The sequence below is a fragment of the Physeter macrocephalus genome, chromosome 14, assembly GCF_002837175.3.
Source record: "Physeter macrocephalus isolate SW-GA chromosome 14, ASM283717v5, whole genome shotgun sequence".
NCBI classification, from domain to species: Eukaryota; Metazoa; Chordata; class Mammalia; order Artiodactyla; family Physeteridae; genus Physeter; species Physeter macrocephalus.
In genome coordinates, this window is record NC_041227.1 from 4685640 (window position 1) to 4704353 (window position 18714).

The 18714-nt window shown below is 48.8% G+C and overlaps 3 protein-coding genes across 3 annotated transcripts in view; all 3 read right to left on the reverse strand.

The window, feature by feature from the left end:
* Positions 1–899: 899 nt before the first annotated feature.
* ANKRD60 (ankyrin repeat domain 60) lies at positions 900–10872 on the reverse strand. The gene is made up of 4 exons (XM_007101941.4): positions 10594–10872; positions 7045–7175; positions 5443–5608; positions 900–3249 (listed from the first exon to the last, which is right to left on the reverse strand). The coding sequence occupies exons 1-4, from the start codon at positions 10736–10738 to the stop codon at positions 2945–2947; spliced, it is 747 nt and encodes a 248-aa protein (XP_007102003.2). The 5' UTR covers positions 10739–10872; the 3' UTR covers positions 900–2944.
* Positions 10873–11235: 363 nt separating this feature from the next.
* Positions 11236–18714, reverse strand: part of LOC102994950 (putative serine/threonine-protein phosphatase 4 regulatory subunit 1-like) — a 74181-nt gene continuing 66702 nt past the window's right edge. Inside the window, 1 exon segment of the mRNA XM_055090767.1 lies at positions 11236–11841. The gene's annotated coding sequence lies outside the window, so the exon portion shown is untranslated.
* LOC114487745 (serine/threonine-protein phosphatase 4 regulatory subunit 1-like) overlaps positions 13150–18714 on the reverse strand; it is a 15983-nt gene continuing 10418 nt past the window's right edge. Inside the window, 4 exon segments of the mRNA XM_055090762.1 lie at positions 13150–14095; positions 14926–15045; positions 15048–15066; positions 17877–18011. Coding sequence (XP_054946737.1) covers positions 13938–14095; positions 14926–15045; positions 15048–15066; positions 17877–18011 — 432 coding nt within the window. The 3' untranslated portion in view covers positions 13150–13937.

Consider the following 18714-nt stretch of genomic DNA (forward strand, 5'->3'; position numbering starts at 1 on the left):
TCCTTCTTCACGTGGCCGCCAAGAAATCCAAGGACGCTGGACAGCACTTTCCGGGGGGCACTGAGCTCAGAACTCATCAGTCTCATGGTGATCAGAACTTGCGAACCCAAGAAAGGCAGCAAATGGTTCCCCTATTTGCCCCCCACCCCCCGTCGATCCCCAACAACTGAGCCCATGGCTTCAGAAGGGGTCTGCAGTCAAGCTCTCAGACGAGAAGAGCCAGCATGTACTGAGTACCTCCTAGCCCCCAGGCCCTCCCAACAACCTGAGGGACCAGGCACCACGCCCACCCTCCAACCTCCTGTCCCTCAGAGCAGCAGGGAACGTGCCCAAGGCCACAGGGCAGAGCCACCAAGATGCAGTCTGGGGTCCAAGCCCTGTATGTCCACACTACCCCAGTAGCAATTCCACTCTGGCAACTGAGAGTCCAGCTTCATGGGAGATACACAATAAGGAGGAGGGAGATGGATGTTATACTCAGACAACTGACGGTAGCTCCTTTCCGAGAGGAAGCCTGTCCCTCTCCACGCAGAGGTGAGGCCCACCTGGGTGACGGTAGACCCCCGCTGCTTCACCACAAAAGACCATCCCCAATACCTCGGGCCTAAAAGGATTTCAGGGTCCTACGAAACTGTGTGAGATCAACCCCTTTTTAAAAAATGGACGCTAATATGTATAAAATAGACAATTAATGGGAACCTGCTGTATAGCACAGGGAACTCCACTTCGCTGTACAGTAGAAACTAAAACAACATTGTAGAACAACTATACCCCAATTAAAAAAAAAAAAAAAATCTCTGTTGGCTCCAAAGCATGACCCCAAAAAACTTCAAGCGCTGAATGAAATTTTCTGCAAAGTGTCAGATGATGGCAACCAAACGCAAATCAACTCTTCTGAGGCTACGGACATATTTTATTGAATAGGTGATACAGGCTTGTTTGAATATAACAGCTGGAATGTTAAGATCGTCTAAAAGGAAGAGCCCCCGGGACCTACAGGACTGTTTTAATGACCCTGCCACAGACCGAGCAAAATGTCACCATGGAGAGTTTGCCGGCCAAGTGTTCAGCTGAATTGGGGGTGACAAAGACAGAGGGCTTCCCTCCAAAGTTTTGGGGACAAACGTCAGGCAGCTGGCTCTGCTAACAATAAACACAGCAGAGCAAAGCTCCCGGAAAACACATGACTCTGAGTCACACCACTTGTTAAAAGGGTGCCCAGGTGCCCCTGCCAACACACCTCATTAGCTAAATGGACTGCCCCCGCTGGATGAGGTTATTTAATATCTGCCTATTGACTGTGGAGAACGTCTGCCACAAACAAGATCTGTTTTGACATTGTTGATGCCGAGCTGTATGTTTTTTCCTGACTATCATTTGTCAAACAGATTGCTGAGCTGGCTCCAGCCACGTCCGCCGGCTGTAAAGCCACGTCACCAGCACGGCTCTCACTTGCCATGACAGCGGGAAATGCGGCCAATTAATGTAGAAGCGGAATCCGGTTCTTGGGATGTAAGTCAGAAAGAAGGGCAGCTGGGATACAGTGCCATTTTCCAGCACCTTAAGGAACAGAACTTCAACGGTCGAGAGACCGCTGCCACACGGACTGGCTCCGGACGCTGTGTCAGGACACAGGGCTTCAGAGACACATGTGTGGCCACGGGTGGAAGGGTGGACAACACTCCCCACCCGGCAACACTCACGGCCGTTCCCGCCCTGTGGCTTCAGAGCCGGGGAAAGTTCCGGTGAGCCTTAGGTTGCTTCTACCCGTTTCCCCAGTGAAATGAGTTAGTCTGACGATGGCCGGCGGCCCCAGCCATGTGTCTCAAATCTCCTACTCCTCCTTTTGTTCCGTACGCTGATCTTAAAATAATTCAAGCCAACGCTTAAAAATCAGGACTTAGCTCAACAAGCCAGGTTTCCAGCTCTGGGAAGCCCTGCAAAGATCTAGCTGCCTTTGGCTCACCTTTCTGCTGCAGCTGAGTCACGGTGCCCCCTTCAGACAAGGGCGGGCGGGCCCGTCAGTCCGCCCCAGTCCTCACCCCTCCCTCTCGGCTCCCACACCCAGCTCACTCACCCACAGGGCAGCTTTTGTGGGTGTCGAGCCCAGAGTCCAGCATAGACACTGCCCCGCAGTAGGGATGCTGGAGCTACCCCAGTTCTAGCAGGAAAGGAGAAAGCTAGCGGGAGGGGGGTGCTTGGACCTTTGGGGATGGGACAAAAGGAAAAAAGAAGCTGCCAGCTCGAATCCTCTCCCTTACGAACTCCTCATCATCTTTTACACCGTCTCCTCCAAATCCAGTGCCAGCCTATCACCTTTCACCAAGAGCAACCAGGCGCCCCTGTGGAGAACCAAGCTCTTAGATGCCCCCCAGGTCAGCCTGGCTTCTCCCCCAGCCCCACCTCAGAGTCAGGCAGCAGACCCCTCCAGGAAGGTTCAGGAAAACTTCTGGAACATTGCTAGCTTAGGGAGCATCTAGTGCCATGAATTTTACAAACTGAAATTCACAGGTCACACTGCCCACGACCTGGTGACATTTGCCTGCGCGGGTTTTGTACCGTAACAACAGAGCTCCTCGCCTCACGGCTATTACCCCTATTATGCTGATGCATTAGACGGTGTCCAGACGGGAGAGAAGGTAATTGGTGCCCGTCACCCCAGGCAGCGTTACTGGATACGATGAACAAATAGCTCAACATTAAAGGCTGGCATGGGAGCCCGTTAGGTCTGTGATGGCTTTAGGAAATGAACACAAACTCACCCACTTCCATCAATACCCTCCTCAAGTCATTTGCAAATAGGACCGATGGTTTCCTATCTGATTCAGAGGAACTGCCGCGTTTCCCGGCCTTCCTCCTCACCCAAAGCCACTGGCCACCGTGGATCTGAACTCAGGAAAGTAACCCCAAGTCAGAGGTGACATGCAAACATTCCCAGGTGGAGCTACGTTTTGTTCTCCTTCTCGGATCCAAACCCGGCCTTGACTCTCTGAAAAGCCTCGTTCACGACAGGGTCCATCGGGTCCTTTGTCCCCAGCTTCACCATCCGGTAGAAGAGGAACATCCGCCGCCTGCTCTGGCTGCGGTTCAGGCGGCAGGCGAGGGACATGGGCGTCTCCCCCTTGGCATCTCTGTCGTTGATGGAGGCCCCATATTTGAGCAGGAGGCTGATACAGTCCAGCCGGCTCATGGCTGCAGCCACGTGCAGGGGCGTCCTGCCCACGGGGGATCTGCCCTGACAGTTGGCACCTGGGAAATAAGAAAGTTGGCTGAGGGAGGGCCCCCCGCTGGCAGGAGCCAACCTTCTGGAAACCCGTTCAAGAAGAGAAGCATGGGAAAGGCTGAGGCTGGGAAAGGAATGCTTGCAAGAACGAATAACCGAGTGCACGGAGGGGGGCACTGCTGCATCTCCCCCCTCCCACCCAGCATCCAGCACTGTCTCCCCCCCAGCACCCCATGCTTCTCTCAAGGCAGCCAATGACCTTCCTACAATGCCTGTACCACTCTCCCGCTCAAATCCCATTGTTGGCATCTACCACGCTTGGGGCGATGTTCTAGGTCTTCACTGCTCTATCTCACCCACCCCCCCCTTATCACTCCAGCATTACCCCCCTCCATGATCTTCCTCACCCCACCCACGTTCCGCTTACACCAGCCTTCTGGTTTTATCCTGTCAATATACCTGCTCCCTTATCCTGCCCCAGGATCTTTGCACGTGCCATTCCCTTTGCTAACACCACTCTCATCCTTTTTTTTTTTCTTTTTTCCCTCCCGGGCTAACTCTGTGTTTCTTGAGGTTTCATTCACTTCCTCGGGAAAACCTTCCTTAGCCCTCCTCCCTACAAATCCCCCTGCATTTGTTCAGCAAACATTCTGCGTCTCCAGAACACGCCAGGCACGACTGACCATGGAATTAATTATTTGTAATAATTTGCTGACTTCCCTTCATAAACTCCACAAGCGCAGAAAACACACTTGTTTTGATCACTGCTGTTTTCATCCCCGGCACGTAGCACGATGCCTGGAGAAGACAGGTGCCTGGGAAATGACAGATGATGGGCAGCCTGCCTCATGGACAGACTTCACTTCGACTGAATTCCTCACTGCCTCCTGCAGATGGATGGGCTAATGACAGGTGTCCAATACGGACTTGTTGAATTGAATCAAATAGTGGGTAACAAATATCACGACACAGAAAACAAGGCAATTCAATTACATGCAGCTGACATTTCGGTAGCCAGTGTTTGTGAGCTATGGCTGGTCGGTGAGGTAGTTTTAAATAGGTTCTCACAACACTTAGCCTCAGCCCCGGCGCCTCTTCACAGCCACTGTCTGCAAAGGGCAGAAAACTTTGCAAAGCTGGCTGTACGTTTTTAACTGGTGCTTTCAAATACATCACAGTTCCGTCAGAGTGAAAATGACTTTTTATGAGCTTAACGGACTGCTGGATTGTGAAAAGCCCATATTTCATCTTACAACAGGAGAAGTGCAGGAAGCAGTGGAGGAAGGAGAGGAGGAGAGTCAGAAAAACCTCTACCCATCAGAGACGTGCAGCCCCAGCATCCTGCCCGAGCATCTGAGATGCTTTCCCAGCTTGGTTGGTGGGAGTGGGGGAAACAACACAGAGAGCCTGGGCTCAAGGCCGAAGGCTGGGAAGGAGGGGTCTAACTTGGAGGCTAGTTGATATGGGAAACCTTCAGATGAGGCCCCCTCCTGAGCCCCAAACCATTGACCAAATACCACAATTTACCTCCTTTTTCCCGAGGAAGCCAGTGGCCTGGGATGTCTGCAACTGTGTCTACTGCTGGTGAATGGTCTACACCTCAGTCAGTGGGCCTCTTTTCCCAAAAACACTCTACATCCAGGGAAGATAAAATGTACTCCCACAGAACCTCATGCAAAGCCCTTTACCTGGGAGACAAGGCAGGCTAAGGCTTCTATGTCTATGGACAGAGAGAGAGTGAGAGTAATTGCCCTTTGGTGGAGGAGAGATGAAAAGAGGGTTTGGGGCAAATTCAAAGAGCTTGGAGAAAGGAGACTGGCTAGCCTGCCAACCACCAAGGCAGGGATACCGGTCTGGGGCTAGACCCCTCGGACCACTGCAGAAACAGGACTTCGGGTGGGAAGAAATAACAAACAGGATGGGACTATCCCCAGCGGAGTGTCTGGTCAGACGCAATAAACCAGGAAGCCCTGTGACTTGGTGTCCTGAAAAGTCCATCTTCCTGAGCCCCGGCCAAGAGAGGGGACACAGCCTCTGATAAGCACGTCTAAAGACCTCCTCAGACAGGGACTGAGTGGCCCGATGGGGACCTCGATTGGTGGTTGACAAACTTGGGTCCAGGAAACCATTACTGAAGGGACCGGGAGGCAAGCCACTGCGTCCCGCTTGCCCTCGAAATAACCCCACTCTTGAACGTACTCAGCTGCTATCAGAATTACCGTGTTCTAGAAGGTACTGAACAGCCTCCGAGTGACCCCTGTGTGAGGCAACATACAGCGCCATGAACGCTCTCTGAGATATCCACTTCTTCCACTGCTTGTCGTCAAAATGCTGCGAATTTGCTGTTCGGTAGAAAGAATCTTCGGCGACACCGAGGCGAGACAGCTGGGCGAGATAAACAGAGTTACGCACGTGAGTCTGGGTGATTTCAGAAGTGCAGATACACCTGGCTGGTGGGTGACGGGACACTCTGGAGGGAAAGTTTGCTTGGATGCCACGTGCAGGCTGGTGACGGGATCAGAGAGCGGAGAAGCTGGAAATGAGCCAGGGGAAGACATGTAACCCTCTCTACACGTCCAGGAAATACGAATTTACCATCAGGCAGTCTCGGGAGGCAGGAAATTCTTCCTGTCCATGTTTTGAAGAGAGAAAATAGCTTTTCTGGGTGTCCAGAGGAAGGGGGTTATGGCTCTGAAGGAAGACCCCAGCCGACATGGCACGGCCTCCCCAGAGGGGCACAGGCTTCTCTGGAGATGTGATGGATCCTTGCCTTCCGGTCTATTTTTGGGCCCATTGTCTCCGTTAGCTTTTGGGACACTCTGAACTCTGCTCCCAGGTGAATAACAGCCCCGGGATATAATCATCACGTGGAGAATTAAGGCTCTGAGCACAGGAGGAGGACTACGGGCTCCGACAGAGAGGAACCCGGCCGCAGACGTGCAGCATCCGGTGTGGGGCGAAGCGGGATGTGAGGGGCCCCCGGCGGGGTGACAGCAATTCTGGCTCAAGAGAGGAGGGACTCACCCATCACCCATGTCCAGAGCAAGAGCCAGAAAGTCCAGGCACGGACAGAGAGCCAGAGGGGAAGCAAGGGAAGGCAGGGGAAGAGGAGAAAAGCAGGAAGGAACCAGAGGCTTAAGCAAACAGCTGGACGGGCCCCGCCCTTCCCTGATCCCCATCCCAGCCAGAAGTAAACTCTCTCTCCTCCACAAGCTCATAGCTTCTCATCCGAATTTATTTTCCAGAAAGAACGTGCACTTGCCCCCTTGTGTCTGAATGATTCATCTTCACTGTTGGGTAGACACCCTGATTTCCTCCTCTTGCCTTCCAACTCCCACCCCAGAGCCCAGCTGAGCACCCAGCTCAAGGCCTGGCCAAGAGTTAACGGCACCCACTGTGTTTCCAAGTCTCTCCCCCTCGGGTGAGGGCAGACGCCCCCGGAGGATTTTGTGCAGCATTGAACACTCTGGGCCACACGTTTCCAAGTGATCTGGAATTCTCCACTGTTAACTTAGGTTTTCAACTTTACAGAATAGACACATGAATAGACAACGCGCTGCCCTGGCTCCTTTTGGGGCGCGGTGAGTGGGTTACAAGTCACAGCTACGTGGACACAGTGAAATCGCAAAAGCCAAACAGCAAATGGAAACACTCGACTTGATCATGATGACATGAGTCCCTGTTATCTTTTTCCTCTACTCTGAAACTTTTACCCAAATATTCGTATTAAAGACTAAGCGAATCCCCCCACACACACACACGCCCACAATTTACAGCTGGTTCATGAAGTATAATATCCATTTAAAGAAGCATGAAAACACCTTACTGGAATCCCCTTCCACGGCCGCCAAAACCAGTTCCGTCCATCCATCATAATGCCAGACACATAATGAAATAATTCCACCAGGAACAACATCGTGGGACTTCAGCGTAGCGTCATCCATCAAAATTCCTACAGGGAATGATTTTTGCTTTAAAAAGAAAAATCAGGCATTAAAGATAAACTGTTACATTGGTTTAGTTACGAGATTACCTGACCTTGGGTATCACAAGGATAATCTGAGAACCTTGAGCACTGCTCTCATTTGATGACCCCGCACCCGTCTGTGTGTGGTTATGGATGCTTTTTAGAAAATTAATTTGGCTTAGCTCCAAGAGAAGCCAAACCAAAAGAAAGAAAAGGAAAAAAAGGCAACGATTTATAAAATTCTGTAATTGTAACTTGACCCATGGCAAAAAAATACATGAGTGAATAAAAGTCATTTCAGGAGGCAAACCCTAAGTAGAGCTACTTGAAGTTATATATATATATATATAATATACAGTTTTAAGTGTATAACTGTATATTACAGATGTGGCGCAACGCGGTTATACAAGTTGTAGATGTTAAACTAAAATACTAACTAATCCTGGTGAATGTTGTCATCAGTTAGCTTAAAGAGGTAATAATGACAAAAATTTGTTGGATCTTTCAAATTGTAGTCTGTGGCAGCATCTCTCGACCTCGGCACTCCTGACATTTGGCGCCAGACGACCCTCTGCTGTGGGGTCTCTCCTGGGCATTGCAGGGTGTTCAGCAGCACCCCAGGCTCCTACCCACGAGATGGCAGGAGCCCACTCACCTAATTGTGACCACTGAAATGTCTCCAGATGTTGCCAGATGGCCCCCGGGGGACAAAATTGCCCCAGTGGAGACCGTATGGTAATATAAGCATCTCAGTGACTTGGGATGGAAGAGCTCCTTTCTCTGTTTGGGAGGTTCTCCCCCAAACAGCCCCTTCCTCATATGAAAGAACGGGGGCCGGGGGGTGGACCCACTCACACTTCCTAAATTCAGACCCTTTGGGGAAGACCCTCAGAATCAGTAGAAGAGCATTGTGGAAAATTTTAAGAAAAATGCAGTTGTTTTTAGATTACTTTTTAAAATACACACACTTCTTCCTACATGGCCACCTGTAACCTAGCTGAAGGATAACAGAGTCATTTGTTTTCTCCAATAAGCAGTGCCAAGAATGGAACCTCTCAACTCTGCCCAGGTTGGATTACCATTTATTCCGAGTAGAATTCATGAGTTTTTTGGTTTCATGATTGAGTGATTACTAAGTGCCTGTACCCAGCACCCACATTCTGTAATCCTCACGACGAGCCAAGCTCGTCCTCTCCGTTTGCTGCAGGAGCGGAGACGGAGGCTCGCGTGGCCAGTGAACGGCAGTGCTGGGGCTCCAGACCTGCCTTTCCTCGGGCACCATGTGATGCTCACTCTAGATTTTGTTGGCACCCTTCGGTCCCCAGCAACTCCAGATGGTGGATGTAAACGCGGAATAGCGATGAGCAAATCTGTTAATTAGGGTCTTATTTGTGGTTCTAACACAGAGAATAAGCAGTAACTAGTCTAAGCAAGACAACTCGAAGACTTCCTAACAACTTTGAAAAAAACGGAGCAAGGCTGTGTTTCCCTGAGAAAGACAAGAGCACCATTCACACATGCTAAACAGCTCTTAGAGAAATCAGAGCACATTCTCCTTTTACAGGCAGGCAGCAACTGCCTTCAGCTTAGACAAATACTAATTATCACCGGCTAAATAAATTATTAGAGTTGACAACAGACGTGGAAAGGTGACCCGCCTCCAGGAGGATGTTCACCCCCCTTTAGACTTGTGTCTCTCAGGGTTTTCACGCACATTACCTCATTAGATCCTCCCTGGCAACCTTTGAGGGGGGTAAAGAGGCATCAGGCTGGTTACTAACCAGCAGAAGCCCAAATTTCTTCTACTGACGTGGTGTAACTTCTCTCCTTCTTGTTTGCCGTCAACAGTAAGGATGGCAACGAAGCTGGAGAGAGGTCAAGCTTCTAACAGTTGCTAAGTGCTTGCTGAGTGACAGGACTGTGACATCAGTGTTAAGCCACTCCATCCCTTTCAGTCCCTCTTAGCTTTCTTGAATTTACTGCTCAGCATAGCTCATCGGCAAAAATAAATTAACGGAAGGGGTGCCAGACATCTGTAGTTCAGGACACGTAATTTTCGAATTACTTGTTTCGGAACTCTTACTAAGTTCTTCCATAGCTCACTTCGCTTTTAACACATTAAGTACAGGTACATCTCTATCCCGATAAAACCTCGAAAATGCTCCAAAGCATCTTCCAAATACCCCTATAGCAAAGCAAATACATCATGAAAAATGCTTAACCGATTTCCAAGAGGGCAAAGGAAAGGATTTTGGCCTTCAATATACCTTCTGAGTCTCCCGAGTCACTTCTGCCTAAAGGGGGACACGGCACTGAGAATCCTAGAGCTAACGGGGCTCTGCTTTACAGATTAGGAAACTGAGCCCCGGAAGCGCAGGGCCTGGGAACACGATTCTCGTGGAGACCGGCTGCTTTCAGACCTCTGTCTCCATGGCTTCCTGGCCCCTGCAGTATAACTGCAGTCTCTCTGCAATATCAGCTGTTCACTTTCTCTGTGCAGCAGACCAGAGAGTTTTTTATATCTTCGTTTTCTTGAAGTGTTTTTGCATTGATTTCAACCGGGTGGGGAGATGTTGGAGCCTGGGGGCTTTGATCCTGTTCTCATATCCTAAATACTGTAGGGATTGGATCAGGACAGCCAGGTCCTCAGGCTGAGGGAAGGAGACCGATGGAGGGAGAGATGGGGCTCTAGGGCCCTTGCCCACCACGGGGTGCCTCCCCCATGGGATTTGTCTGGACAGGGGGCCCTGGGGTCCTGATTCAGTCACAGTGAGCTTTAGGCGCTGGGTTTCGATTCCAGTTGGACTAGCTTTGAGCTCCTGACATCACAAGCGCACAGCTTGAAATTCGAGGTTCTGATATGGACTGGGTCAGTACCAGGATTCGGGGTTCCAACGTGGACAGGGCTTGTTTTGAGATTTGGGGTCCCAATGAGGGCAGAGTTTGCTCTGGATTAGGGTTCTGATGAAGGCAAGGTTTGCTTTCTGTCTGGGACCCCTGGTATGGGAAGGGTCTGTCCTGGGATGCAGAGTCCTTCTGTGGGCAGGACTTGTTTTGGGATTTGGGGTCCTGACGTGGCCCGGGCTGGGCTCAGCTTGGCAGGCCCAACTAGACAGCCGGCTTTGGGCCTGGAGCCCCAGCACAGGCAGGGTTTGCTTGCGGGTTAGGGTCTGCCCGGAGATTTGGGGTCTAACGTGAAGCTCGGCTTTTCTGGAGCTGGGAAGTCCCTATGTGTCCAGGCTTGGCTTTTCCACCCGGGGTTTCACGGGGGTGGGGTTTGTTTTGACATCTGGGGGTCCTCCTCTGGGCGGGCTTCCCTTCCCCCACTGCGGGTTCAGAGGGGACTGGGCGCCCCGGATCGAGGGAGTACACGGGGCCAGGAAAGGGGTCGGGCAGGGGCCACCTTGGTCCAGGTACTGGAGCCGCTGGAGGTCGAAGGGGATGCCGGCTATTAGGTCCAGCTCCTCTTTGAGCTCCCGCACCGTCATGTCGCTGCGGCAGGCTGTCACTCGGAACATCTCCCCGGAATCCTCCAGCAGCACCCGCATGACGAAAACGTCTGAGGCCAAGTCGAGCGCCAGGCTCACAGCCTGCGGGTGCCCGACGCGGCTCCGGCCTCGGGCGCGGGCGCGGGGCTGCGCGGGGAGGGGCCGCGGAACGGCCGAGCCCGCCCCTCGCCCGGCCGGCCGGCCCGCAGCGGGGTCTGGGCGAAGGGCGCCCCCCGGCGGCCTGGCCGCCGCCGCCTCCCGGTGCCGGCCTCCCGGCCCGCCGCGCGTCATCGCCGCCCCCGCCGCGGCGGCCCCTCCAGGACGGCCGAGCCCCCAGCGCCCTCAGTGGGCCGACGGGCCCGCCGTTAACCAAGGCGGGGCTCCACGTGGGCGCGGGTGACGCGTCTGCGATAAGGGGAAAGGGCCCGGGCGCTTCTAAAACACTGGGAGGATGTATTGAGATCCATCCAGAGGCCTCGCCGAGGCCGCGCGCCCCGCAGAGCCAGCACGGCCGCAGCCCCGACTCCTCCTCGCCGCTTCCGCGCTGCTCTCACCTTCAGTTCCTTGGACCTGGAAGACGAGGCGGCTCGTGGCCGTTGTTAGGCAACTGTGACCTCCTCTCCATGTCTGTTTAAAATACAATCATAGCACAATTCGGGGCCAACTACCTGTAGGAATTATGCGTGAATAATGCTCTAAATCATCTTTGCATGCGTCGTCTGCAGAGGGTGGTAAAGTGCAGACTTTGGCCATGCTTAAAAATCGTTATTTCTTAGCATGAAGGAAAAAACCAACATTGCAGACATACGACCCCTTTCAAGCCGATCTGGGCCCAACCTGACAGTGGAAAAAACCTGATACTTGGCCACTCCGGAAGTGGGAGACAGACCTTCCTGAGAATTTGCAAAGCTACATTAAAATCCGTCCATGTTGAAAACGTTCTCGAATTCTTGAAGTGAGAAAGGTGCTAATGAAAACACTTAGCAAGGAGGAAATGTCCACTTGGGGAAAAGCTGAGATGGTTCTATTGTTGAGATGCCTTTCAAGGCAGCTGTACCTGTGAGAAACTATCTTGTGCTTTTCCATTAATTCACCAGAGGAGGCCGAGTGCTCAAGAAAACAGGAAGCTTCCCTTCAGTGGTCAAGACACAAGACATTCAACACTGCACCGAAGAAAAATTAACACGTTAAGACCTAAACTGATGGAGAAGCTACAGGAGAGAACAGCAAGGGCAAAACCGGAACAATCTTAGAAAAATCTCAGTTGTTACCAACGAAGAATAAAATGGCAGCTTTCAACATACCTTTTGCAGGGAAGTTAGTCATAAAAATAGCTTTCCACTGGAAAGGCATTCATATTAAATTATAGAAGAACTTTAACACATAAACTGGAAATTTAAAGGTTAGATTATTTACCAAAGAGCCTCAACAAATCTCTACCAGCACATCTGATTCAGCAGGCAAATCCTACAGATCACAACACCAACTGATTTGTTTTTTCCTTTATGTAAAAGGAAGCTCTGCACAGAATACAAGAGTCCAGTTGAGTAATTCTACTTGCTGCTAGATCAAGATTTTGACAACATGATAATCTCAATTTCTAGGCAATAAAAAAAAATTAAAAATTGCTTGTTACTGAAGCAAAACAATACCTCCATCTGTTTACTTTAGGCAAGTACTAAATACAAGATAGATTTTTTTTTTTTTTCCCTTAATATGTAGTCTCCAGTGTATTAACTCACTCTTTGCTGAAGTTGTCAAAACGCTATCCTGGGTTGCAATGTGAAATTCTCATACATGTGCCTTATTTTCTTTGGCACGGTATAGATTCCTTCCTTTCTTTTTAAAGAGTCAGCCCAGTGGAATTTGGGGGAGGGGAAAACATCCTGTATACCAGGAAATTCAATATATAGCTCCAGAAATTTTATCTTAAAAAAAAAAAAGAAAAGAAAGATATGAAAAAGATCCAAGGGAAGAATGGAAACAGCTAGTGTGCCCTTTGCAGCTAGCTCTTGGATCCCAAATGGGCTGCTCTTTCCTTCCCTTATACTTGCCTTTGAGAAGATAAAAATAGAAACAAGAAAAATAACTTCAGCATACATGTATGCAGAATTTAATCAATTGTTTATAGAGCCTTGAGTTATTAATTAATGCAAAACCTATTTACATTCTAGAGTCTCTTTCTCTTAGTCTAAATTTCAAAAGCACGAAATCTAAGTTCTGTGTACTTAGATTTGAAGAGTATCATAATTTAACCTCCCAAATCACTGGTATTTGTGGTCAACTATATAGAGTGATCAGAACTATGATTTCCTATTTTTTGTTAAGATTCTAAAGCATCAGCTATAAAGTCAATATCCATGCATCTCAGTGATCAACTTCCCCCCACCCCCACGTTCTTAAACAAATGATAATATATCCATATAAGAATGAAAATCTTTCTGCTTTATGCCTCTATCAAAGGCCAGTACCTATCTTTATGGAAACAGTTCCCGCAAGAAGAGGAGGGGGTGAGTGCTTGAGGAAAAGTTCCGAGTACAGTTTACAACAAAAGTACAATATCAGAAAGATTGCCATAAATCAGTCTTTAGTAGATTTAACTATCACATTTTTCAAAAGTAAACAAATTGGGCTATATTTGCAGCAACTCAAAGTGGAGCATAAATTTAAATGATGTATTTGTTCTGTTCACTGATAGGAGGCTAATCTTACATTAATATATTTTCTTCCTGTCAAGAGTTATTTACATATGTACAGTATTTCAGTTAAAAATAAAATATAATACCGTAAACTATATTTTATAAGAAAGCATGAGGGAAGCCAAATATACAAGTCTATCAAAGACTTAAAAGCTTCTAATAACGTACTTTATTTTTGGGGGGGAGGTGTTGGCTGGGGGTTAAATAATATAGTCTGTAATAGAGAAAACAAACCCCTCACAGGCAGTCTGATGCCAAGGAGGTCCCCCGCCCCCCCGCCACCTCAGTGAGCCACCTGGTTCGACAGCCTTTTCACAGATTTCCTGATCAGGCAGACAGGGGCACAGAAGCACAGCACAGGCCGGGCCACCTGGGACCCCTGCCCGTCCCAGCAGTAGCTCCTGTGAGTGCAGATGGGAAAGGGGTCATTTGAGCACACATCAGAGTCTCAGAAATCTTTCCTCCCTGGGCAGGTATGACACAATCAGTGCCCCTTCAAGGTATGGTGAGCAGCGTATGCCACACATGAAATGACCAGACTGTGAGTGATCACAGACTGGTTAATTCTGGTTTTCTAGCATGGTAGTGTCTATACTATTCCACCGCTTTGGTTCTAGGGTGGCAGAAAAGGAAACATCTTGGTCCCTGTCGGACTGCAAAGCTAAGACAGTCTCTTCAACGACTTCAAGATGAGGGTTACCGGCATTTCTAAAATACACTAAAGAGAAAAAACATGAAATTGAATCACATGTGCCGTGAACTATGTTCAAAAACATACTCTGGTTTGGGTTTTTTTTTTTTAAGCCATGTCTCAGGACAATAAACCATTTTTCATAGAGTAAGTCCTTTAAAATGATAAAATCGCTTGAATCGAAGAGTATTTCCTAAATTTTAAAGACAAACTTCTAAGAATAGGCATGCATATTTTTTCAACTATAACTAAAAATCTTTTAACATTATCTTTTCTTCCCTCCAGTACAAAAGAATTGGCAACATAGAACCCAGGAAGGGGGGAGCAGGTTGCTGGCCAGATGGGGTGGAGGATGGGAGGGAAGTGGCAACAAAGGGTTATGCAGGGCAGGACATAAGATGTCCTCCTGAATATGTGGTGTAGAAGTGAGCTATACAAGGACACGGTATATTAAGTCCTGTTCAGGTTTAAAATAACTGACTAGGTTGGGTTATGTATAAACATTTTCTGACTGACTACAAAATTAATACCATTAAAACCTAACCATAGTTAATGCTTAACTTGACTACCTTTCATAATCTGTCTGTCATAACTTAAAGTTTATAAAAGTTTCCCTCATTTCTAGAAGACTATGTAATATTTTGCATTTCAGCATGTTTATTAAATATAAAACTGAGCTATCTTAATTCTTAGTCCTTTTATAATAACATAATTTATGCATAAAAATTAACATATCAATTTATATAATAGATCTGAAGTACGCTACCACACAATTTGCCACAATTCCCTAAAGAGGAGATTTAGCTGCTGCCTGATGAAGTTTAAAATCTGTAAGCTCAGAAAAATGGTCCACGTACCCTTTTCCAACAGTGTCTGTCTTAGAGCTTTGGCGAGCAAAACCCTTACGTTTGGCGCAGGATCTGATGCAAGGCTTAAAAGGCTGGGGAGTAAGTGTTCAACAAACTGGTCCACAGGATACACTCCTCACTCACCACTGCCTGTGATGAAGAGAAAGCCAGAGCCAAAAAACGGACCTTTTTCAATAGTGATGAGCACGGTTTTTCTAAAAACATACACTTCTGTAATTCTAAAGAAGTAATTTCAGGATCTTTTGGTCTGAGGAGTGTGTGTGTGTGTGTGTGTGTGTGTGTGTGTGTGTGTGTGTGTTGAGAATCTGCCTGCCAATGCAGGGGACACGGGTTCGAGCCCTGGTCTGGGAAGATCCCACATGCCACGGAGCAACTGGGCCCGTGAGCCACAATTACTGAGCCTGCGCGTCTGGAGCCTGTGCTCCGCAACAAGAGCAGCCGCGACAGTGAGAGGCCCGCGCACCGCAATGAAGAGTGGCCCCCGCTTGCCGCAACTAGAGAAAGCTCTCGCACAGAAACGAAGACCCAACACAGCCATAAATAAATAAATAAATAAATAAGTTTTTAAAAAACATCTCAACCACCAAATTTGGTTAGAAACACAGTTAACACTTTTATAATTCATTACCAAGCACTGGGGTCCAAGTGGTGTAATATTTGGTGGGGAAGGCAAAGGCTTTGGAGTCAGAGAGGTCCAGGTTCAAAACCTAACCTGGTCACTTCTAGCTTCGTGGCCATGAGTAAGTGGCTTCACCTTTCCGGGCCTCGGTTTCCTCACCTGTACCACGGAGTAGCAATGGGGATGGCAGATCATTTTTGCAAAGGCTAGCGTAGCGCCCGCCAACAAAGGTTGGGAACCTTCACGCCTGTTACTCACCAGAGCTCAGGCTTTGAGGACAGGGGCCACGCCTATCACATGACAGCCAAATCCCAGACCCCAATTCAGTGCCCAGCCCTCTGTGAACACGTAGCATTTACTGCTGCTCTACTTACAAAGAGTCGTACGTGGATTCTCCCATTTCATTCTCATAGCCAGCCATGGAAATCAGACTGAGCCTAGTTACAGGTGAGTCCAATGTCGTGGTGATACCCAAAGGCTCAAGACCCACAGGCAGCAGCAAGGTGGAGATTCCAAGGCAGGAATGTGGATTCTAAATCCTGTAGCTCTTCCCACTACAGGGTAACAACAGCAGCTGATATGTACTAAATGCTCTCCAGGTTCCCGGCACGGCACCGTACCCAAAGGCTCAAGACCCACAGGCAGCAGCAAGGTGGAGATTCCAAGGCAGGAATGTGGATTCTAAATCCTGTAGCTCTTCCCACTACAGGGTAACAACAGCAGCTGATATGTACTAAATGCTCTCCAGGTTCCTGGCACGGTGCTTGGTTACTCAGATGCGTCAGCTCACTAAAGCCTCAGGGCCACACCAGGAGGCAGGCCCGTACCACGGCAACTCCGTTTCACAGAACACGGAAAGGCCGTGCAGAGAGGGCGCTTTGCCCAAGGGCACCCAGCAGGGAAGCAGTAGACTCAGGCTTCAAGTAACAGGTTTGGACTCCAAAGTCGGCCGCCCTAACCTCCAGGCTACGACCTCTCCCTGCATTTAAATAGTAGTCCACGTGCCCACAGGGAGGTTCTCTTGGCTGAGGCCACTTGCCTTTTGTTTGTGTTATTGTAGGTTTTCTAAATCTTTAATGAAGGCACACCAAAAAACTGATTTTTCTTGAACAAAATTAGTTGGTGCCTTTTCCTTCTGTTTCATCGCGGATTGTCTAAATCTCAGAAAAAGAATTTTAAAATAAAAGCAAAAATATCTCATTTACCCTTTCTCTACAGACTAACAGGCAGCACTGACTTCCTCATGAAAGTCTGTGGTTTCAGGCCTGTGGTTTGTGACTCTGGCACTTACCCTGCCCCCCACTGCCCTTCTGCAAGTAGATGGCCAAAGTACCCCTGTGATACCCCTGTGGGCCTACAGGGGGCCCTGGTGAGTTCTTCAGTAGGGAGGCCGGGTGGTTCTGGGGGAGAGAAAGGGGGCTGCTGCAGGGCCGGGGGTCAGGTAGAGCCCAATCACAGCTTACTGTATTACTGACAAAGCCGGGTGACAGGTACGTGCAGGTTCATTCTACTGTTCCCTCTACCTTTGTGTACGATATACCATGTGCGTGAAGAAAAGTTAAAACTGTTCAAATAACACTTTAGCAAAAAGAAAATCATGGCTTTACGCTTCCTGGGTGATCTTGAGCAAGTTACCTAACCTCTCTGGGCTTCAACTCCTTCAGCTAAAGAAACTGGTCTAAAAGTACATGGGTGCAACGAGCTCAACACCTGGCAGACCTCACTGTTAGGAGCAGATGTAGGACGAGATGCCCGGCACACAGAGGCGATCAAAGATGTCAGCCATCCTCCCCAGCCAAACATAAATCACGCCCTCATTTCCAAGATGCTAAGTAGAGAGGGTGACCCGAGGAACTGACCGTCACCTGAAGGGGATGAAGTGGGCTCCGAGCTGCCCTACTGCTGCGCTCCTCATCCCACCTTCCTCCTTCCCTACTGCGGTGGGCGCAGTGGTGAGCAGCCCTGGACTGGACGTGACGGGAGCACGGTCTGGGCCCGGCCCCCACCTGCCTGGATGGAAAGTGCCCGAGAGCAGGAGGCTGTTCCTGTTCCGTCTCCAGCATCTAGAGCAGGCCTGGCACACAGTAGGTGCTCGGTCACTATCCATAGGATGACTGCACAGAAGGGCTGGGTAACCCTGGGCAAGTCCCTTTTCCAAACTGGGTTGTCACAAACTCCTGTGAGATAAGGGGGTTCGGTCCGCTGCTCCCCAAGTTCCTGGCTAGTCCTCCGGGGCTGAGAGTCTTTGCCTGGTGCTGTGTGTTGATATCACACCGCAAACATATGTGCGGGGTAGATGCTCCCCCCAGGCCCTGCTAACCTGACAAATGAAAGCAAAGGCTTGCCTTCCGACCCACTTAGAACAGTGCCGGAACCTGAGGATGAGTTCATTGATGAAATTTAACCCCAATGCACTTTCACTGTTGGAAAAGAACTTCTGCAGAATCGCTACAACCTGTGAAAAATATTAGAAGAGCGAATTTAGAATGCTGCCATCTACTTGTATTATGAATACTACTCTACACGGAAACTAGACATTTTGACGCACCCTTCCACCTTTAAAACGAATTTATAAGCACGGGAGAAAGTCATTTTTGTCACAGTGATCATTAGAACACAGAGGAAAAAAGATGTTTAAATATATGGTGATACACACACCCATAAAACCCTTCATAAAAATGAAATGTAAAAAGGGACTGGCGTTAGAAAAATACATTATTAATCTTAAGATTCCAAATTTTAGAAAATGTCCCCTTGCATAACAACTAAATCATTACCTTTCAGAACATGTCATTTTTATAAAATTTTAGCACCATCAGAGTACCTTAGTAAATATTTTCAAATGAGATTTTTTTCCCTCAGTATTCAGCTGGTATAAGCCCACATAAAAACAGGATCGGCTTTTCTTTGCTGGAGTTTTTGCTCACTAACTACTTTTCTACAAAACCGTCCTGGAGAGTCAACCCAATCTGTGTTGAAAAGAAACACTAAGCCATTGTTTAAAGAGTTTCATACATAAGGTGATTTATCCACAATTTTCATCACTCAAGCATGCTGCTTAACAAAAGAGCTATCTTACATATTGATAAAACTATAATACAGGGCTTCCCTGGTGGCACAGTGGTTGAGAGTCCGCCTGCCGATGCAGGGGACACGGG